Source organism: Sceloporus undulatus, chromosome 1 (assembly GCF_019175285.1).
Source record: "Sceloporus undulatus isolate JIND9_A2432 ecotype Alabama chromosome 1, SceUnd_v1.1, whole genome shotgun sequence".
In the NCBI taxonomy this organism is placed as follows: Eukaryota; Metazoa; Chordata; class Lepidosauria; order Squamata; family Phrynosomatidae; genus Sceloporus; species Sceloporus undulatus.
In genome coordinates this window covers 369,186,297-369,207,172 of record NC_056522.1, presented here as the reverse complement: position 1 = coordinate 369,207,172, position 20,876 = coordinate 369,186,297, and the positions used below count along the sequence as shown (strand labels likewise).

At 41.2% G+C, this 20,876-nt stretch overlaps 1 protein-coding gene across 1 annotated transcript in view; it reads left to right on the top strand.

The window, feature by feature from the left end:
- The first annotated feature begins 3,907 nt into the window (after positions 1-3,907).
- PPP1R36 (protein phosphatase 1 regulatory subunit 36) overlaps positions 3,908-20,876 on the top strand; it is a 35,221-nt gene continuing 18,252 nt past the window's right edge. Inside the window, exons 1-6 of the mRNA XM_042446802.1 lie at positions 3,908-4,016; positions 6,643-6,707; positions 9,518-9,616; positions 13,270-13,382; positions 15,424-15,490; positions 19,347-19,445. Of these exons, the coding sequence (XP_042302736.1) occupies positions 3,969-4,016; positions 6,643-6,707; positions 9,518-9,616; positions 13,270-13,382; positions 15,424-15,490; positions 19,347-19,445 (491 nt within the window). The 5' untranslated portion in view covers positions 3,908-3,968. The remainder of the gene's footprint in view (positions 4,017-6,642; positions 6,708-9,517; positions 9,617-13,269; positions 13,383-15,423; positions 15,491-19,346; positions 19,446-20,876) is intronic.

Sequence of the window (20,876 nt, the reverse complement as noted above, 5' to 3'; positions counted from 1 at the left end):
GTATTGTTTCCAAACCAAACCCTTCACGATTTGGGTAGCCCTCCTCTGGACATGCTCCAGCTTGTCAACATCCTTTTCACATTGTGGTGGCTACAACTGGACATAGTATTTCAGATCAGGCATGACCAAAAGAGAATAGAGAGGCACTATTACTTCCCTTGATCTAGACACTATACTGATGCAGCCTACAATCTCTGGATAAAACTCTGCTTTTCTGCCGTGATGCATTCACTAATCATGGATTCACTCAGCCAGTCCCCCTCTGGATGCATTTATAAACTAAGAAGGGCAAGGGTCCAGTGCACATGTGGTGGCTCTCACTTCTCCAAGGATACTATAAAGAACCCTGGTGATGCAGTGGTTAAATGCGGGGACTGCAGCCACAAGGTTGTGAGTTCGATTCCAGGGCTACAAGATTGACTCAGTCTTCCATCCTTTCATAGGTGGCTAAAATGAGTAACTAGCTTGTTGGGGGCAATTGGCTTATAGATTGTAAACTGCTTAGAGAGTGCTGAGTTCACAGATAAGTAGTATAGAAATATAAATGCTATTGCTATACTATCCACATCCTCAGGCTGCACAAATTCTGTGGGTGCATGCAGACAGAATTAAAAACAAAAAGGACAGTCAGTGGGTCCAAAAATAACAGGCAATCTCTGAATACAACAATGCAGTGACCCTTGGATCTTGTAACTTTAATTTCCTGCCAAACCTGTCTCTTTTCTTCCAGCCAAGAAAGAAAGAATGGAAGAAAAGACCCAAAACAGAGGACGAAAACCATTGCAAAGGTTGAATTTGGGTAGAATGGAAAAATACACAATTGTGCAAGAGTAACTTGCCCCACGTTTAATGAGAGATGTTCTCACAGTTTCTATTCCTGAGGCAAGGAGCTGCTTCCAGAGAACAGAAGGCAGCTCTTGGCAGGTAAATGGTCAGCACCAAAATAAACGAATGGCAGCTGTGTTACTAGGAATTAATTTCAGCACTACGTAGTACGGTGCAAAGGTAGTTGTGCACGAATAAGCAGCAGACCTTTCAAGCAAATATCAAAATCAAGAAACTGGACTTGACCCTTCCTGACACCTCATTTATGTGAATGCTTTGTATGTATTTCTATTTAATGCCACTTTCTATTTGCATCTGTAAAAGAGGGCTGCATGCCCATTGATTGATTGATTAGCTGGTTGGATTTATAGGCTGCCTCACCCCAAAAAATGAGATTCAAAGCAGTTTACAATAAGTTAAAAAAGGATCCAGTTAAAACATTAAAAATAATTAAATATCAGTATTATTAAAAACAAGATTAAGACAGCTAAAAACATATTTAAAATACAATTTCAGTGGCTTCTTGGTATCTGCTGGGGTTTGGTTCCAGAACTCCAAAATCTGTGGATGCTCAAATCCCATTAAATACAACAGAGTAGTAAAATGGGGAAGCCAGTGTGGGGTAGTGGTTTGAGCATTGGACTAGGAATCTGGAGAGCAGGGTTCAAATCTCGGCTCAGCCATGGAAACCAACTGGGCAAGTCACACACTCTCAGCCTCAGGGGATGACAATGGCAAACCCATTCTGAAGAAACTTGCCAAGAATACTGCATGATAGATTGATTTGCTTTAGAGTCGCCATAAGTCGGAAATGATTTAAAGGCACATGACAACAACTAAAACAATGTCCCTTATATACGGCAAAGCCAATATTTAGTGTGTGTGTGTGTGTGTGTGTGTGTGTGTGTGTGTGTATAGGGAGGGAAAATTTCAAGCCACGGATGGTTTAATCCATGGATGCAGCATCCATGGATACAGAGGGCTGACTGTATAATAAAAGTTTGAAAAATACACACATACCGGTGTATATACCAGTGTGTGTATGTATTATGCCTTGAAGTCATTTCAGACGTATGGCAATCCTAAGGCGACCCTATCACAGGGTTTTCTTGGCAAGATTTGTTCAGAAGGGGGTTTGCCATTGCCATCCCCTGAAGCTGAGAGAATGTGACTTGTCTAAGGTCACCCAGTGGATTTTCATCGCTGAGCTGGGATTTGAACCCTGCTTAGGTGGACCTAAGGCTGCAGGATATTATTATTATTTAGTATTCTGCTCTCTCCTCAAAATTTGGATTTCAAGCAGCTTACAGTCTAAAAGCACAGTGCAATTAAAAACTTACATAAGTGGAATAAGATGAATTGCTGCTCTTGTAAAACTGCAGAAATGTCAACTTTCCTATTATTCAAGCTGCAACAAAATTTTGCACCTTTACAAAATTTCTAAAAAGTGTTTGGGGAAAACCAGAAGGGGGCTTCTGGGATTTGGTCTCTCCTTCTTCTTATGTTAAGAATAACTTGTTGTTGTTGTTGTTGAAGTTGCCATGCCGCACAGTGAGTCTTGGGAGTCCAGAACCCACCCCTGGCTTCCAGATGTATGTATTACCTGTTTAAAACATCTACTGGTTTCTTTCTCCCTTTGAAGAATACTGTATTCAACTTTGTTAGCCTTCTCTGTCAAGGGGCTCTGGTGCCACAATAAACTACAATACCAAGGAATCCCTAACACTGAGACTGGGCTTTTAAAGCAGTCTCAAAGTTGATTCTTTCTGCAGTGTGTTTTGGACCATAAATTTGTTGAAATAACAGCAATTAATTAGTAAAGAGATTGCAGGATTTCCCCCCCCCCCCCCCAGATAATACACTCCTCCATCCCATAGCCATGTTGGCTGAGGATGCTTGGGAGTTGTAATCCAAAAGTAACTTTTCCAAGCTCTGTGCCCCACAATTCCACACCTTTAATCAGCAGAAGCAGATATGACAAGGCACTTCTCTTCACTGTGCCTCTGCCTTTTTTTATCTTGTTTTGGATCTTGCATTTGAAGCACTGCCGGCAATGCAGGCCCTCATTTGTTTCCAAATCTGTTTCTCTTCTTGTTCTTGATAAATATGCAGCATGGTTGCCAAACCTCCAGAATATTCTTGGCAGTAGTGCTAGCACACAACAGCAACTGTGACTGCAACGTACACTGTGTGCTATTGTCCAAAAAAAGGTCACAGAGAACAAGCCGAAAAGTGGGCAAAGCCAGGATCTGGTTTTGCAAATGAATTTGAACCACCACCAGCTTCTTTCAAATGAGAATGTTTGTTTTAGGAAGACAGCTTGGGGCGGTTTAAGTCATACGAATGAGTGAAAATGTCGGGTCACTCCCTTCTGGATGAGTCAATGGTCCAAAACACACTGCAGAAATAATCCATTTTGAGACCGCTTTAACTGCCCTGGCTCAAAGCAAGGAAATTCTGGAAGCTGTAGTTTTGGGAGACATTGAGCCTTCTCTGTCAGAGGGCTCTGGTGCCACAGTAAACTACAATTCCCAGGATCCCCTAGCACTGAGCCTGGGCAGTTATAGCAGTATCAAACTGGATTATTTCTGCAGTGTGTTTTGGACCAATGTAAAATAGCAAAGTCTTACTATGTGTCCGTGGATACAGAGGGCTGACTGTATATACACCTTATATATACAACGTGGATAAAGAATCGGTGGATAAGGATGTCCATAGATTCTTCATCCACAGATTCAAGCATCCACAACTTGAAAATATTCCAAAAAAAGTATAAATTCCAAATAGCAAACTTTGATTTTCCATTTTATATAAGGGACACCATTTTACTATGCCATTGTATTTAATGGGACTTGAGCATCCACAGACCTTGTTATCTATGGGGAGTTCCTGGAACCAAACCCCATTATCTAACAAGGGCCCACTACATACAGTATATTTAACCTTCCAACTTACTCCAACTGTCCGCTTTCTTTAAATAAAACCCAACAACCCAAAATTCCAAAAGTTTCCTCTACGAAAGGGTCAGTTGCATTGCATGATAGGACTTGTAATCTGCATGGAAGTGTGTGCCTGTGTGACTGTTGTGCTCCATCTTTGGAGAGTTGTGTTGCTAGGAAACCCCCGGTAAACAAGGCACAGTCATGTCGCAGTTACAGTTTCTGGAGCTGCCCCAGGGAGCTGTGGCATCTGTAAGTTTCCATTCCTGGTTGTGTGCGCACCCTCCGTTTATTGATTTTGCTGCAGATCTCTCTAGGGGAAAAGGATCCTAAATATTACTGACTGTTTTGGGTAAAGGGAGGGTGGGTGCTTGCCCCCCATAAAACAGACGCTCCTGGTTTGCTGACAATGGCCCTATTTAGACGGTGAAAATAATCCGGGATGAATCCAGGTTGACTCTCTGGGCCCATTAACGCTATGAAAATAATCCATCATCAATCCATGTCGTTCTTTAAATAGGATAAATTGTCTATTTACTATTCAGTCAGCCCTCCTTATCCATGGATTTTTTATCCATAAATTCAAGCAGCCACAGCTTGAAAATATTCCAAAAAAATATAAATTCCAGATAGCAAACCTTGATTTTTCCATTTTGCTATGCCATTATATTTAATGGGACTCAAGCATCCACGGATTTTGTTATCTGCAGGGGGTCCTGGAACCAAACCCCAGCGGATAACAAGGGCCCACTTTGTTTTATATTTTGTGATTTCAGACTGCATGCCATTGGGAGGTTTTATGTTGTTTTGATGACTCTGTAAAATGCCGTGCAAAATGTACAGCACTAAACACGTGTCCCTCCACATTTGCTGGGGTTAAGGGCACAGGACCCCTGTGAATATGGAAAAACCTCAAATAACAAAAACACTAAGTTTTTACCTGAGAGAACACCTCTCTAGGTCCCTGTACTGGGGAGGAAGGTGTGATATAAATAAACATAATAATAATAATAGTAATTCCTCCAGTGCAACTCTGTGGTCAACATCTGCCAGACATTGACCAGAAATTTGCTCTGGAGGAGCTGGATATTCCTAGAGAGAGCATATAACAAAATCCATGAATAATCAAATCTGCCAAAGTCAAAGCCACAAATGTGGAGGGAGGAGCCGGAGCGTATAAATAAACACTAATAATAATAAATAGTAATTGTTCACACACGTCCCAAATGCATTTGATGCACTTTGTGGGGGGTGGCAAAAAACCCACTTTACTCGGGATATTTGATACTGGGTTTTCCCTGAGTTTTCCTGAAAGACCTTCATCGTTGGTAGTGTGAATATGCTTCCGAATCGATTTGGATTGCTCTGTATCATTGCTTCTCCTTGAAACAAAGGGAGGCAGCTCCATTTTAACCCAAAACAATGGCACGTGTGAATAACACAGGGGTTACGGTGATTCAAAGAGATTCATGAACCCAAAACAAAATAAGAACAACGAACCCGATATGCATCAGTGTGACTAGCAACCATGCTGAAATTTCCTCTTTTACACAATCATTAAAGTGATTGGAGTCCTCTCCAGTTTTTACTCTGGCAACCCTAGCTTTATGTACCCATTTCACCCCTGTCTATAGTGCTTCAAGCGTTGGTGACAATCTTTGCACGGAACATCAGAAATGTAATGAAATATATACGTTTAAAAAGATAAATGAAATTAGATCTATGGTTTAATTGTTTATTAAAGTCTATTTTTTCTTCTTCCTTCCTCCATACAACTATACTATGTGAGAACCAGGGTGGTTTCATCAGTTTAGGAGGTGGTTTAGTAAATTTTGGACTGAACCTTTGGAGATTTAAATTCCTATTGAGCTGCCAAAGTTACTGGATAACCATGGACTGATCTCTCCCTGTCAAGACTGACCTACCTCACAGGGTTGTTGTGGGGGGAAAGGTGGAGAAGAAATTTATTAATAGAAAAAGGAAAGCTGTGCAAACCACCCTGAGGGTCAGTGAAGAGGGAAAATATGCTATGTACTACTAATGAATTCTTAACTAATATAACTTGTGTAACTGTACAAGTATAACTAATGAATAAATGTGGAAGGGACTGCAGTTCAGAAGCTGAGCACATTTCAATTTTCAATTGTAAGCATATTCACTTGGAACAAATTCACATAGGACAGCGAATGGGATTTTTTTTTTTACAGGATTGCAGGTAAACCCCCAGCTAGCAAACAGGTTGCATACCTTGTGCCCTTCTTGTGCTAAGCTTCTGTTTAAGGGAGAATTTTTGCTCTCCTGTTTTTGGCCTTTTGAAGAAAAATAACCAACCAGCCAAACCTGCAATTGCAACTATGGCCAGAGCTCCATAAGCGTATGGAGTATATATACACCCAATTTTTCCAGGCAAAGCATTCTCTGAAGATGCCAGCCACAGATGCTGGCGAAATGTCAGAAAGCCTTCGACTCCATAAGTGGTTTTGTCCTGATTTTGGCTTTATTTAGACAAAACAATTGAGATGGGAAAACTCGCACCATCCTGCACCATTGGCTATGCTGGCTAGGAATGATAGGAGTTGCAGTCCAACAACATTGGAAGGGCCACAGATAGAGGTGCCCGCTTTTAGTTTGGAGCAAACCATAGTTGCCTGCTGTATATGAACTCAGCAAACAAACTAGTTTGTCCTAAATCTAGTTAGTGAAATATTGGTTAATAAAAATAAAGACATTTATAAGTGATGAAATCATCTACTAATTAATAAGTTTAGTAGATTATTTAGCAGGCTTCCGAACTCCTAGAAGTTTCTCACTGCAGATTTATTATGAAAAGTATAGGTTTAATTTAACTTATTAACACTTGTGTTCTAAAATGTTACAGATAACAAGAGTTAACCCTGGCTTGTGGTACTGGAAAGATGATACTCAAACTCTTGAATTTGCACTGTAAGGATCCTGTGTGTCTTTATGTGTGTTCTTTATGTTTGTTGTTGTTCTGTGCCTTGAAGTTGACTACCATAGGGTTTTCTTGGCAAGATTTGTTATTGATTTGCCCAAGGTTGCGCAGTGGGTTTCCAAGGCTGAACAGATATTTGAACCCCGGTCTAGTACTGTACAGTGGTACCCCGGGATATGAAATACCCAGGTTACGAAATTTCCGGGATACGAAAAAATCCCATAGGAAATAATTGTTCCGGGTTACGAATGTTTTTTCGGGTTACGAAAAAAATTTTGGTGCTTTTTTCAGCTTTTTCGCACGAAATCGCGGCTTTTCCCCATTAGCGCCTATGGGCTTTCGGCTTGCGAAAGCCTTTCGGGTTACGAAAGCGGCAGCGGAACGAATTAAATTCGTAACCCGGGGCACCACTGTACTACTCCAAACTGTCTCCCCTTTCTTTAGGAGAGCCAGTGTAGTGCGAGATGTAGCATGGTGTAGTGCAGTGGTTCTCAGACTCTGGTCCCTAAGATATTTTGGATTTCCCTTACCAGATGTCCCAGGCAGTATGGGCAATGCTCAGGAATTTGGGGAGTTAAAGTCACAAACATCCGAAGAACCATTGTTTGATAAGTGCTAGTGTAGTGGCTTGAGTGTTGGACTGGGATTCTAGGAGACCAAAGTTTGCATTCCTGCTCAGCCACAGAAACCCACCTTGTTAAGCCACTCTCTCTCTCTCTCTGTTTAAGGACTTTGTCACACGGGGAAAATCGGGGGTTTAAACAGCGATTATCCTGTGAAAATCGGGCAATCATGATTAACATTTTCACACAATGTCACGATTAAAGTGCCATTATCCTGGGAATAAATAGGCAGTAAACAGCAACAAATCATTCACAGGGAAATCCTGTGAATGATTTGTTGTTGTTTACTGCCTGTTTATTTCTGGGATAATGTCTCTTTAATTGCGATGTGTGTGAAAATGTTAACGGGATAATTGCTGTTTAAACCCCTGATTTTCCCTGTGTGATAAGAGGAGGCAAGCCTCTGAATTAATCTTGCCAAGAAACCCAGTGATATAGTTACCATAAATCTTTTCTTTATGGCCTTCTCTTTTATTAATTTATTTCTTGGCCATTTTTTAAACTTGACTTTTCAGTGGTCCAATTTACAATGTGTTTCACACATTAAAAACAGAATATAGTGCATTAGGTAAAACCAGTGAGCTATTTCACCAAGCAGAGAGCAGAAAGATTACTCTTCAATACTTTTGTGTTCTGCAGTATTGCAGTGGAATGGTGTGCACACTGCTAATTGGTTGAATCCATCGTGGTGTCACCAAGGATCCCCTTTAAATAATTACTATTATTGTTCTTATGATTTTAAATTAATAAAGTTGAATAAGTGGCTAAACTAAGGACTGTTACTGTAATGCTTTTGAAAATTAAAGAAATGTAGATAGTTCTTGGACCATGGTAATCACTACAAAAAAAGGGCAGGGCTCCTCTAAATTTTGTGGAGAGGAATTTCCATTAGGTATAGTTTTTTATTATAACTCTTGTGCCTTTAGTAGATTCACAGAAAAGGGAATTTGAGCCGGTCCAAGTTAAGTTTCCCTTATCTGAAATATTCCAAAATCCAAAATTGTCCACAATTGATGGTTGAGATAGTGACTTCTTTGCTTTTTGATGGTTGAATGTACACAAGCGTTGTTTTATGCATAAAATTATTTAAAAATACTGTGCATAAAATTACTTTCAGGCTATGTGTATAAGATGCATATGAAACATAAACGAATTTCATCTTTAGACTGGAGTCCTATTATGTATATGCAGATATTCCAAAATCTGAAAATTTCCAAGATCCAGGATACTTCTGATTCCAAGCATTTTGGATAAGGTAGACTCAACATGTATAGCTTGTCATACAAGCTACTCCTACCGAAATCTCCTTGCCCACACAATTATTAAAGGTACAGGAGACCTATCCTCTTTTTTTTTGTGTGTCATGAAAACTGCAATTATTGAAATATTCTCTTCTGTCCAGCTATTAAAAGTATGGGAGCCCTCTCTTCTTGTCCACCTTAGCAGGAGGGCTAGGACCACAGGTTGTGTTTTTCTGTTGTAAACTTGGTGTCATCCTGCAACTGAGAGATGTATTGTGAACTCTTTTGCTGTTGATGCTGATGTTACATCTGACCTTACAAAAATGTCATATTGCATCTCCCTCGTACAGATTCGGAACAAAAATGGCATTGGCTTGGGCTACTTTGGATTTTGTGGAATATAATTCTTATGTGCAAGGAAGAAGAAGGCCCCTGTTCCATAGTTGTGCACTGTTGACTCAGGGTATATCTACACTACATAAATAATGCAGTTTGACACCACTTTAAGTGCTGTAGCCCCATCCTATGGAATCCTGGGATTTGTGGTTTTACAGGGTCTTTAGCCTTCTCTGCCAAAGAGTGCTGGTGTTTCACAAAACTACAAACCCCAGGATTCTATAGGCTATAACCACGAGAGTTAAAGTGGTGTCGAACTGCATTATTTCTACAGCGGAGATGCACTCTCAGTAAGAGTATGCAAAACCATGCACAAGTGCATTTTTTAGTGACTACAAAATTTTCTTTTGATGTTGTGGCCCAAAAGAGCCAGTGTAATGCTAGGCTACATCTACAGAAGCATAGTATCCAGAGGAAAGGAGATAATGAACATTATTTCAAGAATACTTTAGTTCTGTATTCTTGCATGGCAGTAAGTTGGGCAAGATGAACCTTGCAGTCTCTTCCAACCCTGTGATTCTTTTTTCTTTTATACTGCAGTGCCTATCCTAAGGAGGAACCTAAGGAAACAAAAGAGAAGTCTAAGAAAGGCGCCAAGGCTATCCATTTCCAGGACCCTGGATCTAAACCAACGGAGAGGTGCTTTAGTTTTAAAAGAACAACTACAGCATCAACTGTACAACTCATAGCGTTGTAGAGTCAGTGTATGAATTTTCCTTAGGATACAAAAATGCTTAGAAAAATGACCCTTTTTTATTACAGCTCCCAGAATCCCCCTGTCCTCAGCCAGCATTTTTGGATCCCACCTTATTGGAGAAAGGAAGTACAGTGTAGAATGGGCCATGATCAGGTAGCAAGTGATAAAAAAAATATATTTCCCAGCTTGAGACTTTGGAGAAATGATCTGAGTAAGACTAGACTAGACTAAACTATGTGGGCCTATGTCTGACCTGATAAAAGCAGCTTTCTACAACCTTGATAGTAATTGAATTCCACTGATGGAACAGGTTATTATTTTTTAAATTGCTGGTTAGTGGATACAAATTGTGCTTTGGCACTGAAGATGCAATTTGACCTTCCTATTATTAGGTATACAGAGCATGCTGATCCAAGTATATCATTGCATGTCAACATACTGTCAATTATTTTGTGTACAGTATTATTATGCTTTTACCATCAGAGAGGTGCCCTTCAGATTTCCTGGTCTGGGCACCAATATGTCTGAGGCTATTTCTGCTCTCTTTTGGCTTTTGGGGAAATGGCTAGCCGGATAGCATTTCCCTGTCTTGTAATAAAGGAAATCTTACATCAAAGGTTTTTTACCCTCTGAAGTTTATCATACTATCTTGCCAAGTGGCAAAGTTTCTTCCGAAGGTTTGGAGTCAATAAGCACATAAGTGAGTTAGAAATAAAAAGTTCATTAAGTGGCAGGTAAATTTAGAATAGTAACAATAATAATAATAATTTTTATTTATACCCTCACATTTTCCTTAAGATTGGGACTCAAGGCAGCTTGCAGTTTAAAATTATTATAATATTCTTTAAAAACATACAAAATCTCAATATTAAAACAGAATTGAATTATTAATAATATTAAGGAAATTCAAAAGAGACACTTAAGGATAAAAAAACAGTTTTTAAATAACTAGTACAATTGAAAACAAGTAGTTTCCAATGGCTTAAGTATCTGACGTCACAGAAGGGGCCTTGAATTTCATTTCATTTTATTTTTTGGGTCAAAACAGGCCCATTGTTCCATCAAAGCAAATCTAATACTCAAGGAAGACAAGGCAAGCAAAGAGGATATAGGTGGAGGCAAATTAGAATCCCATCCTAAATTTCTCATTTGTAAAATCTGACCTAATTGATTTACTTTAAATGAGTTTTGTGAAAACAAATGTAATACAGACATTGGCTTAGTTAGATCCAATCTGAGTAGACCCATTCAGTCAACTGTTGAATGGTGAGTCAACCCATAGGTAAATTCTATTGATTCAATGAGCATACTCTAGTCGACAATAGCATTTAGGCCATTGTCTTTTTATGCCACTGTTGCCAAGAGTCTGTCATACTCTTTATAACAAATCTGAACTTCAGTAATCACTTTGCAAAGGGATCTTGTAGCATCTTTGCGACTTGGAGCATTATCACACAAGGACAGAAAGCAGAAATGGAATTGGAGAAGAGGGCCTTTTTTGTGTGCCTTACTGCATGACATCATAGTGCATTTAAAAGCTCATCTTTTGTCTAGGTGAAAAAATCCATTTGATAAAAGACACCCCTAAACTACCTTCTCCCACAAGAAGAGAACTAAAGCGCTACGGCATCATGCAGTAAAACACGGAGAAAGGCACTATTTTGCTTTCTTTTCTCATGCGATAAGGCTCTAACTGAGAGAAAGAAGTTGTAACGTAAGCTTTCATAGACTTAGTTTGCTTCTTTAGATGCATGGAGTGGCCCATCACTGTTTTCTTAATTACTTTTGGAGGATTGTGAGGGTTGCCAGGATTGATCTGGGATAGGTTTCCCATACCTTTATTGTTAACACTCTGAAATCATAGAATCATAGAGCTGGAAGAGACCACAAGGGCCATCCAGTCCAACCCCCTACCATGCAGATGTAGTGTAAAGGTTTGCCAAGTAGAGCTACACAACGTCTCCTCCCTCACCCCTCCAAACCTAATTTACAGCTGCTGACACCACCACTGCCCTGTCATTTACTGGGTAGTGAAGAGTGCGGGGAGGCAGTAGAGGAGTGTCTAGCTATGTTTCTATGATCACTAGGCACACAACACTGGTGTCCGTCTGGGTTGAAGAGAGATTGAGAGAGATAGTGAGAAAGCGTGTTAGAAAGAGAAGGAAAAGGGGCATGCTGGTTTACTTTTGGCTCTAGGCCTGTCCACCACCAGCATGTGGCCTGTAGCACATTACCCTTGGGGGAATGTGTGTGTATCTCCCTTTGTCACCTCTCAACTTATAGCGACTCATAGGGTTTTCTCAGGCAAAGAATTCTCAGAGGTGGCTTTGCCAGTTCCTTCCTCTGAAACATAGCTTACAGCGCCTGGCATTCACGGTCAGTCTCCTGTCCAAGTACTAACCAGTGCTGACCCTGCTTTGCCTCCAAGATCAGATGAGATCTGGTGTCTTTAGGGTATTTAGCCCCTGCTGAGAGAATGTAGCTCTTGACATATAAAATGCTGCCCATGGCTGGCCAAACCCATCCAAACTCTTGCTACTGAGGCTGGCAGGAGGTCTTGGACAGAAGTCCTTTGTGTTATCGGTAGCAAGTCCTTTTGATAGTGGCGCTGTGGTTTAACCCTGGGACTGCCTATATGCAAAGTCTGAGCTCTTCCACTGACTTTTGGTTTCTCATCTACCTCTGTACTCCTTAGGGTTGCCATAATTGGCTGCCACCAAACTAGGACAAAACAAACAAACAAACAAATTAAAAATTAAATAAAAATAAAAAATGCGGGGAAGCCCAGGCTGAAGCCCTGAGCGTTGCGCTACCTCCTGGGCCTCCGCCAGCCCTGAGGAGGCAGCGTTACGCTCGGCACTTCGGCCTGGGCCTCCTCCGAGGAGGCCCAGGCCGAAGTGCCGAGCCCAGCTTGGCGGCAAGGCCTTCTCAGAGGTGGAGGATGCTCCTCCACCTCTGGAGAAGGCCTTGCCTGTCCCGGGAACTGAGAGAGAGTGGGACGGGACCATGCCCCCCTCCCAGAAAGTGGGATAGTTCCGCCAGTTCCCGGGATTTGGCAAGCCTATACTCCTGGTTAAATTGGTTGCCCCTTGCTACTCTCACAGTAGCCATGGGAAGTCAACTGCCTTGTGTGAGAAACAGTGCTTGGAAAAATTATTTTCTGTATCATGCTGGTTGGGGAAGAGTTGTAATCAATAACATTGCCAAGTTCTAGTGAGAGAATATGGAGAGCAAGAGAAGAACATCATTTCACATTCTTCTAAATCAGTTGAGAGGTACAACTAAGCATCCTTCATTTGTAGGAAGGATTTCTGTCTTGCTGAATTTGCATGCATCTGTGGTAAGAGATATACCCCACAAAAGATTACAGACATCTACTCCACACTGGGTTGCAGATGATGAGCAAAATTTCCACATAGAGGTATAAGAGGAGATTTGGACAACCTGTCCTGAGCTAGGATTTTTTAAACCACCTTTTGCAAACAGTTCCTCCCTTTAAAATCTTTGCTTCCTGTGTAACTCGAATGACTTGAAATACCAACCTTTTGTATATTTAATACAACATAAACCATTTTCCTTTCAATTTTATCTGCAGGCCGATGCCTAAGTTTTTCCGAGATATATTAGCTATGCAAAGCCGGGAGGATAAAGCACCCCGACCGTTGAGGCGAGGACAAAATGAGCTGATTACTTTAGAAGATGTTAAGTGTGAGTTGGTGTGGGTGTTTGCACAGCATTTTACACCACCTAGAAGTGACTGATTTTTAGGGCATACCTGGATTGTTTCAGGGTGTTCTAGTTCAGGGCATTCTGATCACCCTGAGTCAGCAACTCTAGTTTACGTGGCTGAAAAGGCATGCATGCATCCATCCAGTATATTTAAGAACCATAAAAGGATAGCATAGAAATAACCCTTCTATCTCTTCCAGCCAGGACAGCCAGATCGTTGTTTTACCCAAAAGCAGGATCTCCATTCCATCCAGTATCTCTTGACAAGAAAAATCTATGCAGTGCAGACAAAAATAGGGCCCCCCCTTGTTCTGGCAATGTGGGTACTCCAGGAATTTTTTTTAGTTCCATTAGTTACCCCCATGGCAAGAAGGAGAAGGGTCGGCTTTCATGAATGCCCCTCCAACAAAACCTGAACTGTGAATAACCACATCTTGACAAAATACAGGCTTGTGACTAATCTTGTCAATTTTTTCCCCTCCTGTATGATTTTTAACATTTTTGCCTGATGAAGTGGAGCTTTGAAAGCTTGCAACATGTATTTTTGGACAATAAAGATACCACTGTTTTTGTGGATTTTGGATGTTACTGTACTTTGTTATATGGCAAGCACTGGATATGTTTACTAGGACAATGTTGGTTTTGACTTGTTTCAGTAGGAATCATCTCCTCCTCCTTCTCCTGTTTTTCTTCTAAGAGTAATAATTAAGTTATATATAAAGTTATAAATAAATAAAGGATGAAAGTCCTATTTCTCAAAAAGAAGTAAGCAATAGAAAATAGTCCAGTTGTTTGCTGTAAGAGTGCACAACAGCCTTCTCATACTGTCTGGGCATGATGAGAGTCACAGTCCCAACACATTTAGAGGACAGTAGGGAATTGGGGAGATCTGAACTGACATTTCCTCTCAGTTCACAGTGTGTTTTTTCAGGGGTTGCGGGGAGAGTCACAAATAATTACTTCTTAGCCTACTTCACAGAATGAACCACCATGGTATAGTGGTTTGAGTGCTTGCTTGGCCATAGACACCCGCCTTGGTCATGCTGTCTAAGGGGTAATTCAGACATTGGGTTTGTTTTTTTTTACCGTGATTATGTGAATCATCTCACTCACACATTCCAGGATTGTTATTCACACTATGGAACCCATCAGTGCACATCTCTGCAAGTTCAGATGCTAAGATGTGCACACATTCGAATAAAGATGGAGTCAATGATGCGAATGCATTCAGAACACATTCAAGGCATGCAGCATTTTATCCTAGGTCTATTTGGGTCTATTCATGTTAGTTATTCACATTACTGACAATGTGGATCTTTAGCCCTGGTGGCGCAGTGGTTAAATGCCTGTACTGCAGCCACTCACTCACAAACCATAAGGTTGAAAGTTCAATACCAGCAAACGGGCCCAAGCTCAACTCAGGCTTGCATCCTTCCAAGGTCAATAAAATGAGTACCCAGATTGTTGGGGGCAATTAGCTTACACTTTGTAAACCGCTTAGGGAATGCTTAAGTGCACTGATAAGCATTATAGAAATGTGCTTGCTATTGCTATTGCTATGGATCTTAACTCAGGGGAAAACTCGATATCAGTTATCCAAGATTAAATGGTTTTTTTGGCAGCCCCTCCCCTTAATCACGTGCATTTGGGAAGTGTGTGAGTAACAGAGATTTATCCTGGATTATTTTCACAATGTGAATAACCCATCAGCCTCGCAGGAAGGCAATGGCAAACCACCCTCCTTGAATAAGTCTTGTCATGAAAACCCCATGATAGGTTCATCTTAGGATCACCATAAGTCAGAAGCAACTTGATTGCTCAAAGCAACAACAACTACTGAATAACAGTTCTAACAGGGATCAAATGCAGGGACCATCCTGATCTATTTGAAGGAAGGTTCGGATAAACAGATTAGTTTTAATAGTTCCTTAGTTTGGTAGCAGATATTTTGAAGGCCTTGATAAGAAGGAAATATCTCTGTTTTAAATGCTTATTTTTCTTTACTTTGATACATTTTCAGATGCTGCTTTGTTTCTGGCTCAAGAGGATGAATCTTTTCATGTCCCTTCTTTCTCCACTGTTATGAGGTATAGCGATATTTCAGTTTTACAGTTGAATGTCTCAGTCTATGTTTATAATAGGACCATGTAAAATAAACATCAGGTCAGAAGTCAGAAATGCCTGAATAGTTCAGACTTGTCCGAAAAGACAAGACTGCCATTATAATTCGAATCCTGCTAGGAGACTGCCATATAAAATCCCACAGAGGTAAAGCGGCAGGGATCCCAACTTTCCTTATGCCAGAGAAATATCCCAATTGGTTCTATGGGGCTGCTTCATGCTACACTTCAATTTTAAGTACAAAATGGCTTCTGTTGGAGCAGTCAATCAATTAAATGAAACTATACAGGGTGTACAGACTGGCATCTTTGGCCGGCATCGGGGCAGAGTGTGGGCATGGCATCTGCATGACACACACCCTGATTCAGCTCCCATGCCGGCATGATACCGCACACTGCACCACCTGGCGGGTGGCGTCATGGTGCTCCTGTTGCACTCCATCCAGATGATGCAGCGCCAAAGAAGCGCAGAAGAGCTGCGGCACCAGTGGCTATGGCGCCCTTTCTGTGATGTAGAAAGGCCAGATTGGGGCCATGGCATGTGGTTGCCCTGATCCGATCTGGTGCTAAAAGGGGCAGCCTGTACAGGCCCTTAAGTCATCATATTTGCACTCACTAGATGGTTTGAGACAATCACAGTTATTTCCGACAGGTTTTCTCTCTGTAACATGAAGATAATATTAGTCTTCCGTACGGGGTTTAATGATTACTAGGAGAATATATATGTAGTTCTGTAAATGCCCTAAAGTTTAGCTATTAATTAATTTATTTGCATTTGCTTCTCATTCTTCCTCAAAGGAGCTTAGGTTGATATACACAATTTCCAACCCAAGTTTATGCTGCAAACTATCCTGCGAGGTAGATCAGAGGGAGATGCTCTAACTTAGTGGCTTCCAACCTTTGATCCTCCAGGTGTTTTGGATTTCAACTACTAGAAGTGCCAGTCAGCTTAGCCAACAGTCAAGAATTTTGGGAACTGAAGTCCAAAACATCTGGAGGACTAAAGTTTGGGACCACTGCTCTAGACTGAGGTCACCAAATGAACCTTGTAGCTAGATGAGGATGGTATCCACAAAAGGGTGAGTTTTCTTATATTGTAGTATCTCATTCTAATAACGTTACTCCCTTGATCCTGCTATATAATGTGCTCAATTGTTATATTGTCAGGGGAAGCTATTGGCTGGTTCACCTGGTTTGCTGCTGGCCTGGCCCACACACAAACTTAGGGCACATAGAAAACCCCATGATAGGTTCTTGGTCTTAGGCCATAAGTCGGAAACGACTTGAAGGCACACTACAAAAACTATCTCTTTTTTATATTGTTGGGAGAAGTTATTGGCTATATAGGCGGTGAGACATTTAGAAATACTATTTTTTTATATAGCAGGAACTTTAAGTAATTAATAAACATTTCGTGAAAAAGAGCAAAGCCATATATTCTGTGATGATGTTGTAGCAGGAGGGTCCCAAGCACTGTGTGTGGACTGCACCATGTTTTTTTTTAAAAAAATATTTATTTATTTTAACATATATACATTTTTAAATTTTTAAATTTTTAATTTATTTATTTAACATATATACAGTACCATCACCTCATGTCATCTTGTGTTGCGGGTGCCTCAGTGATATCTAATACAAAGTAAGGAGAAATAGTCAGAAGCACTATGTGTATACATTTATTTGTTTCAAAGACATAGCTGTGTTAGTCTGGAAAATCAGTGTGCAAAGGGATCTTGTAGCACCTTTGAGACTAACTGAAAGATGTGGGTAGCATGAGCTTCTGCTGAGTATAGGCTGCTTCCTCAGAGGCTCATGCTACCAGCATTTTTCAGTTAGTCTCAAAGGTGCTACAAGATCCCTTTGCATATTTGTTTGTTTGTAATATATCATCACTGTGAATTATAATCTCTGTGGATGATACTTTACAGAGGACAGGTCCCTTCCCCAAAGAGTTGGCAGTCTAAGTGTTCATTTACATGTTGTTGTTTTAGTGCAACTATGCAAATAATCTTACTCATGCATCCGGGTTTGTTCTTCTATGGAACCGCATTTTTGCGCATCTCTGCGAGTTTGGTTGCTTGCACATGTCAGCACTTCAATAAAGATGGGGTCATGTTGTACCAGAATTGAGTGTGCAGAGTATCTCTGGAAGCCTGCGTTAGGATGAAACAACCGACAGCCATGGCTCTTGCCAGGAATCCAGCTGTAGATGAATGCAAACTGGAGTCTGGTTTATCTCCAAGGAGGCACTCTATTTCTTAGAGTTGCTGAATAGAAAGGAACACACTAACAATAGCGATATCACTATCACATCCACCACCGACACAAACCCACACTGTACAGTAGAAGTCTGGACTTTATATACACTTTTGCCATGCAGCCACTTTGCCCAGCCTCTTGCTGTCATCATTTCCTGTGCCACCTGAATTATTGTCCTCCTTCCAGAATGACACTGGATATTTGCTTTAGTACTACGTGGCCTCTGGCACACAATGACCTTGTACTTCCAGCTGCAACCGATTCTCTGGTTTCAGCTGCAACCAATTCTCTGGTTAACAAGCAGTATATGACCATTTGCCACATTGTCACATCTGGACATTTTCCTTTAGGCTAAATTTCCCAACAGGTCAATGATGTGAATGTATTCAAAGCACGTTCAAGGCATCCAGAGTTTTATCTTGGTTTACCCTGGGCCTATTTGCATTGGTTATTCATACAGCCGAGAATGTATATCTTTTAGAAAAACTCAAAAACCCCTCGACATCAATTATTCCAAGTTAAGTGGGTTTTTGGCAGCCCTCCCCCCAACTTAACTTAATCGGATGCATTTGAAATGCATGTGAACAACTCAACCTGACAAAGGCCTGTTGTGATGCTTTTAACAACTACTTCGCAGATAAAATCTCTCAGATAAGAGCCGACCTGGATGCCGGGACTGTAGCAGAATTGACTGATGAGGTGTCCAGTGAACCTGTTGTTGAGGTTAAACTGGATCAGCTTGAGTTCATGATTACCGATGACGTGGACAAGATCCTTGGAAATGTGAAGAAGATGACATGTCCCCTCGATCCCTGCCCGTCATGGCTGGCCGTCCAGGGGGGCTGATGCCTTGAGGGCATTTCTTAGAGATGTCATCAATGCATCCCTTAGGGAAGGTTGGGTTCCAACTTGCCTAAAGGAGGCGGTTGTTAGACCGCTCCTGAAAAAACCTTCCCTGGACCCCCTGGATATGAAGAACTACAGGCCTGTATCCCATCTGCTACTTTTGAGCAAAGTGATCAAGAGGGCTGTCGCCCTTCAACTCCAAGTCATCTTGGATGAAACCGATTATCTAGACCCATTTCAAATTGGCTTCAGGACGAGATTTGGGGTGGAGACTGCCATGGTTGCTCTGGCTGACGATCTTCGTCTAGGCATTGACAGAGGAAGCGTGACCCTGTTGGTGCTTCTAGGCCTCTCAGTGGCCTTTGACACAATAGATCCCAACATCCTCTTGGAACACCTGAGAGAGTTAGGAATTGGTGGCACTGCACTCTAGTGGTTGCGGTCCTTCCTCTCCGGTAGTTTCCAGAGGATGATGCTCGGAGAGAGTCGCTCCTCAAAAACGGAGCTTAAATGTGGCGTCCCTCAAGGCACCATACTGTCCCCGCTGAGAGAGTGTCAAGGTAGGGATTTAAGAAATGTAGAACATGAGTTAGAGGAGCTTTAGGCACAGACACGGGACTAGTAGTTCCTGGGCTGTATCTACACTGTAGAATTAATGCAGTTTGGCATTGTGGTGTTTAGGTGTGTAACCTTGTATGATTTTTAAACTTTGCTCTAGGTGTAAGCAGCTGGATGAGTTCCTCATGGCTCTGTTATACTACATCTCTTTCTATTTGGAAAAACTAGCCCTGGAAGCAAAACCCAAATCATTCATGGGGTAAGTGAGATTGTGTCAATCTGTATCTTAAAGGGATTTCTGTAACCATGATCCTAATGCAAACTGGTTAAGGACCCAGCATAGGTATATAAGTACATCTCTACCCTTGGACCTTGCGTCCTCTGTATCCCAAAATCTCAGTCAGGGAAATGACCTCTGAGTTTGAGCCTTTGGAGAGCTACTATCCTTGATGGGGTTGCCATAAGTCAACAGATGACTTGAAGACACTTTGGTCCCATACAGACAGGCCAAAATAAAGCTGCTTCGGGTCACTTTGGAGGTATGTTGTTTAAATGATGCATGTGTCCTAAGAGTCCGGAAGCTGTGCCAAAGCCACGATCCAGTCCTAAGGACTACAGCTCAGCTTCAGTGCAGCTTCCAGACTCTTAGGACGCATGCATCACTTAAACAGCATAACTCCAAAGTGACCCGAAGCAGCTTTATTTTGGCCTGTCTGTATGGGTCCATAGACACACACATGCATCTTTTTGTTATATGTATCTGTCAGTTTGCTTTATGTTATATTGCAATGGTATTTGAATTTCTGTTTGAATAATTTGTTTTAAAACTATATTGCATAATGTTATATTTCTATTACCTATACTTCTTCTCTCTCTCTCTCTCTCTCTCTCTCTCCCTGTGTGTGTGTGTGTGTGTGTGTGTGTGTGTGTGTGTGTGTGTCTATTGTATGCCTTTGGCAGGATTGGCTGTTCATTGTTGTTGTTCTTTAACTTGTAAAGCGCCATGTACGCTGCTGGAGCTATATAAATAAATGGTGATGATTATGATAGTAATAATAATTATCTTTGAAGTCCCACAAAGCCTTCTGGAACTTCACCCCACCCATTTTGCATCTTTCCATTCCATCTTGCCCTCATTCTTTCATCAGATGTTTTCTAGATTCTTCCTCTTGGAGGAGGCTTCTGAATGTTTTCAGGTCAATCTTACCCCTCCCATGTTCCTTCAAGGTAGTTCAGTCTCAGTTCTGTATCCTCTGGTCCTTTGGAACATTTTACAAGAAAGGTTATTGTGACCTGAGACAAAAATGAGAATGTGAGTTATGCCAACTGTTGAAAAATGTTGACAGATCATCGTCATCTTCTTCCCTCTGCTGTCTCCCTCTCCTCTTCCTCCTGTTCAATGGATTGATTTGCCTAAGTCCTCTTTAAAGTTGTGTAAACCAGTGCCTTGACTCAAATGGCTGCTCTGCTACTCCACATATGCAGAAATGGGGCGAATTATCCAATAATTTTGTAAGGCACCAGCATGCTTTGGCAGAGAAGGTTAAAGACCTTGTAAAACTACAAATCTCAGGACTCCATAAAATAGAGCTACAGCATTTAAAGTGGTGTCAAACTGCATTATTTCTACAATGTAGATGCACCCTAGGAAAGTGGATGACACCTTCATTTTTAAAGAGAGATTGGATGG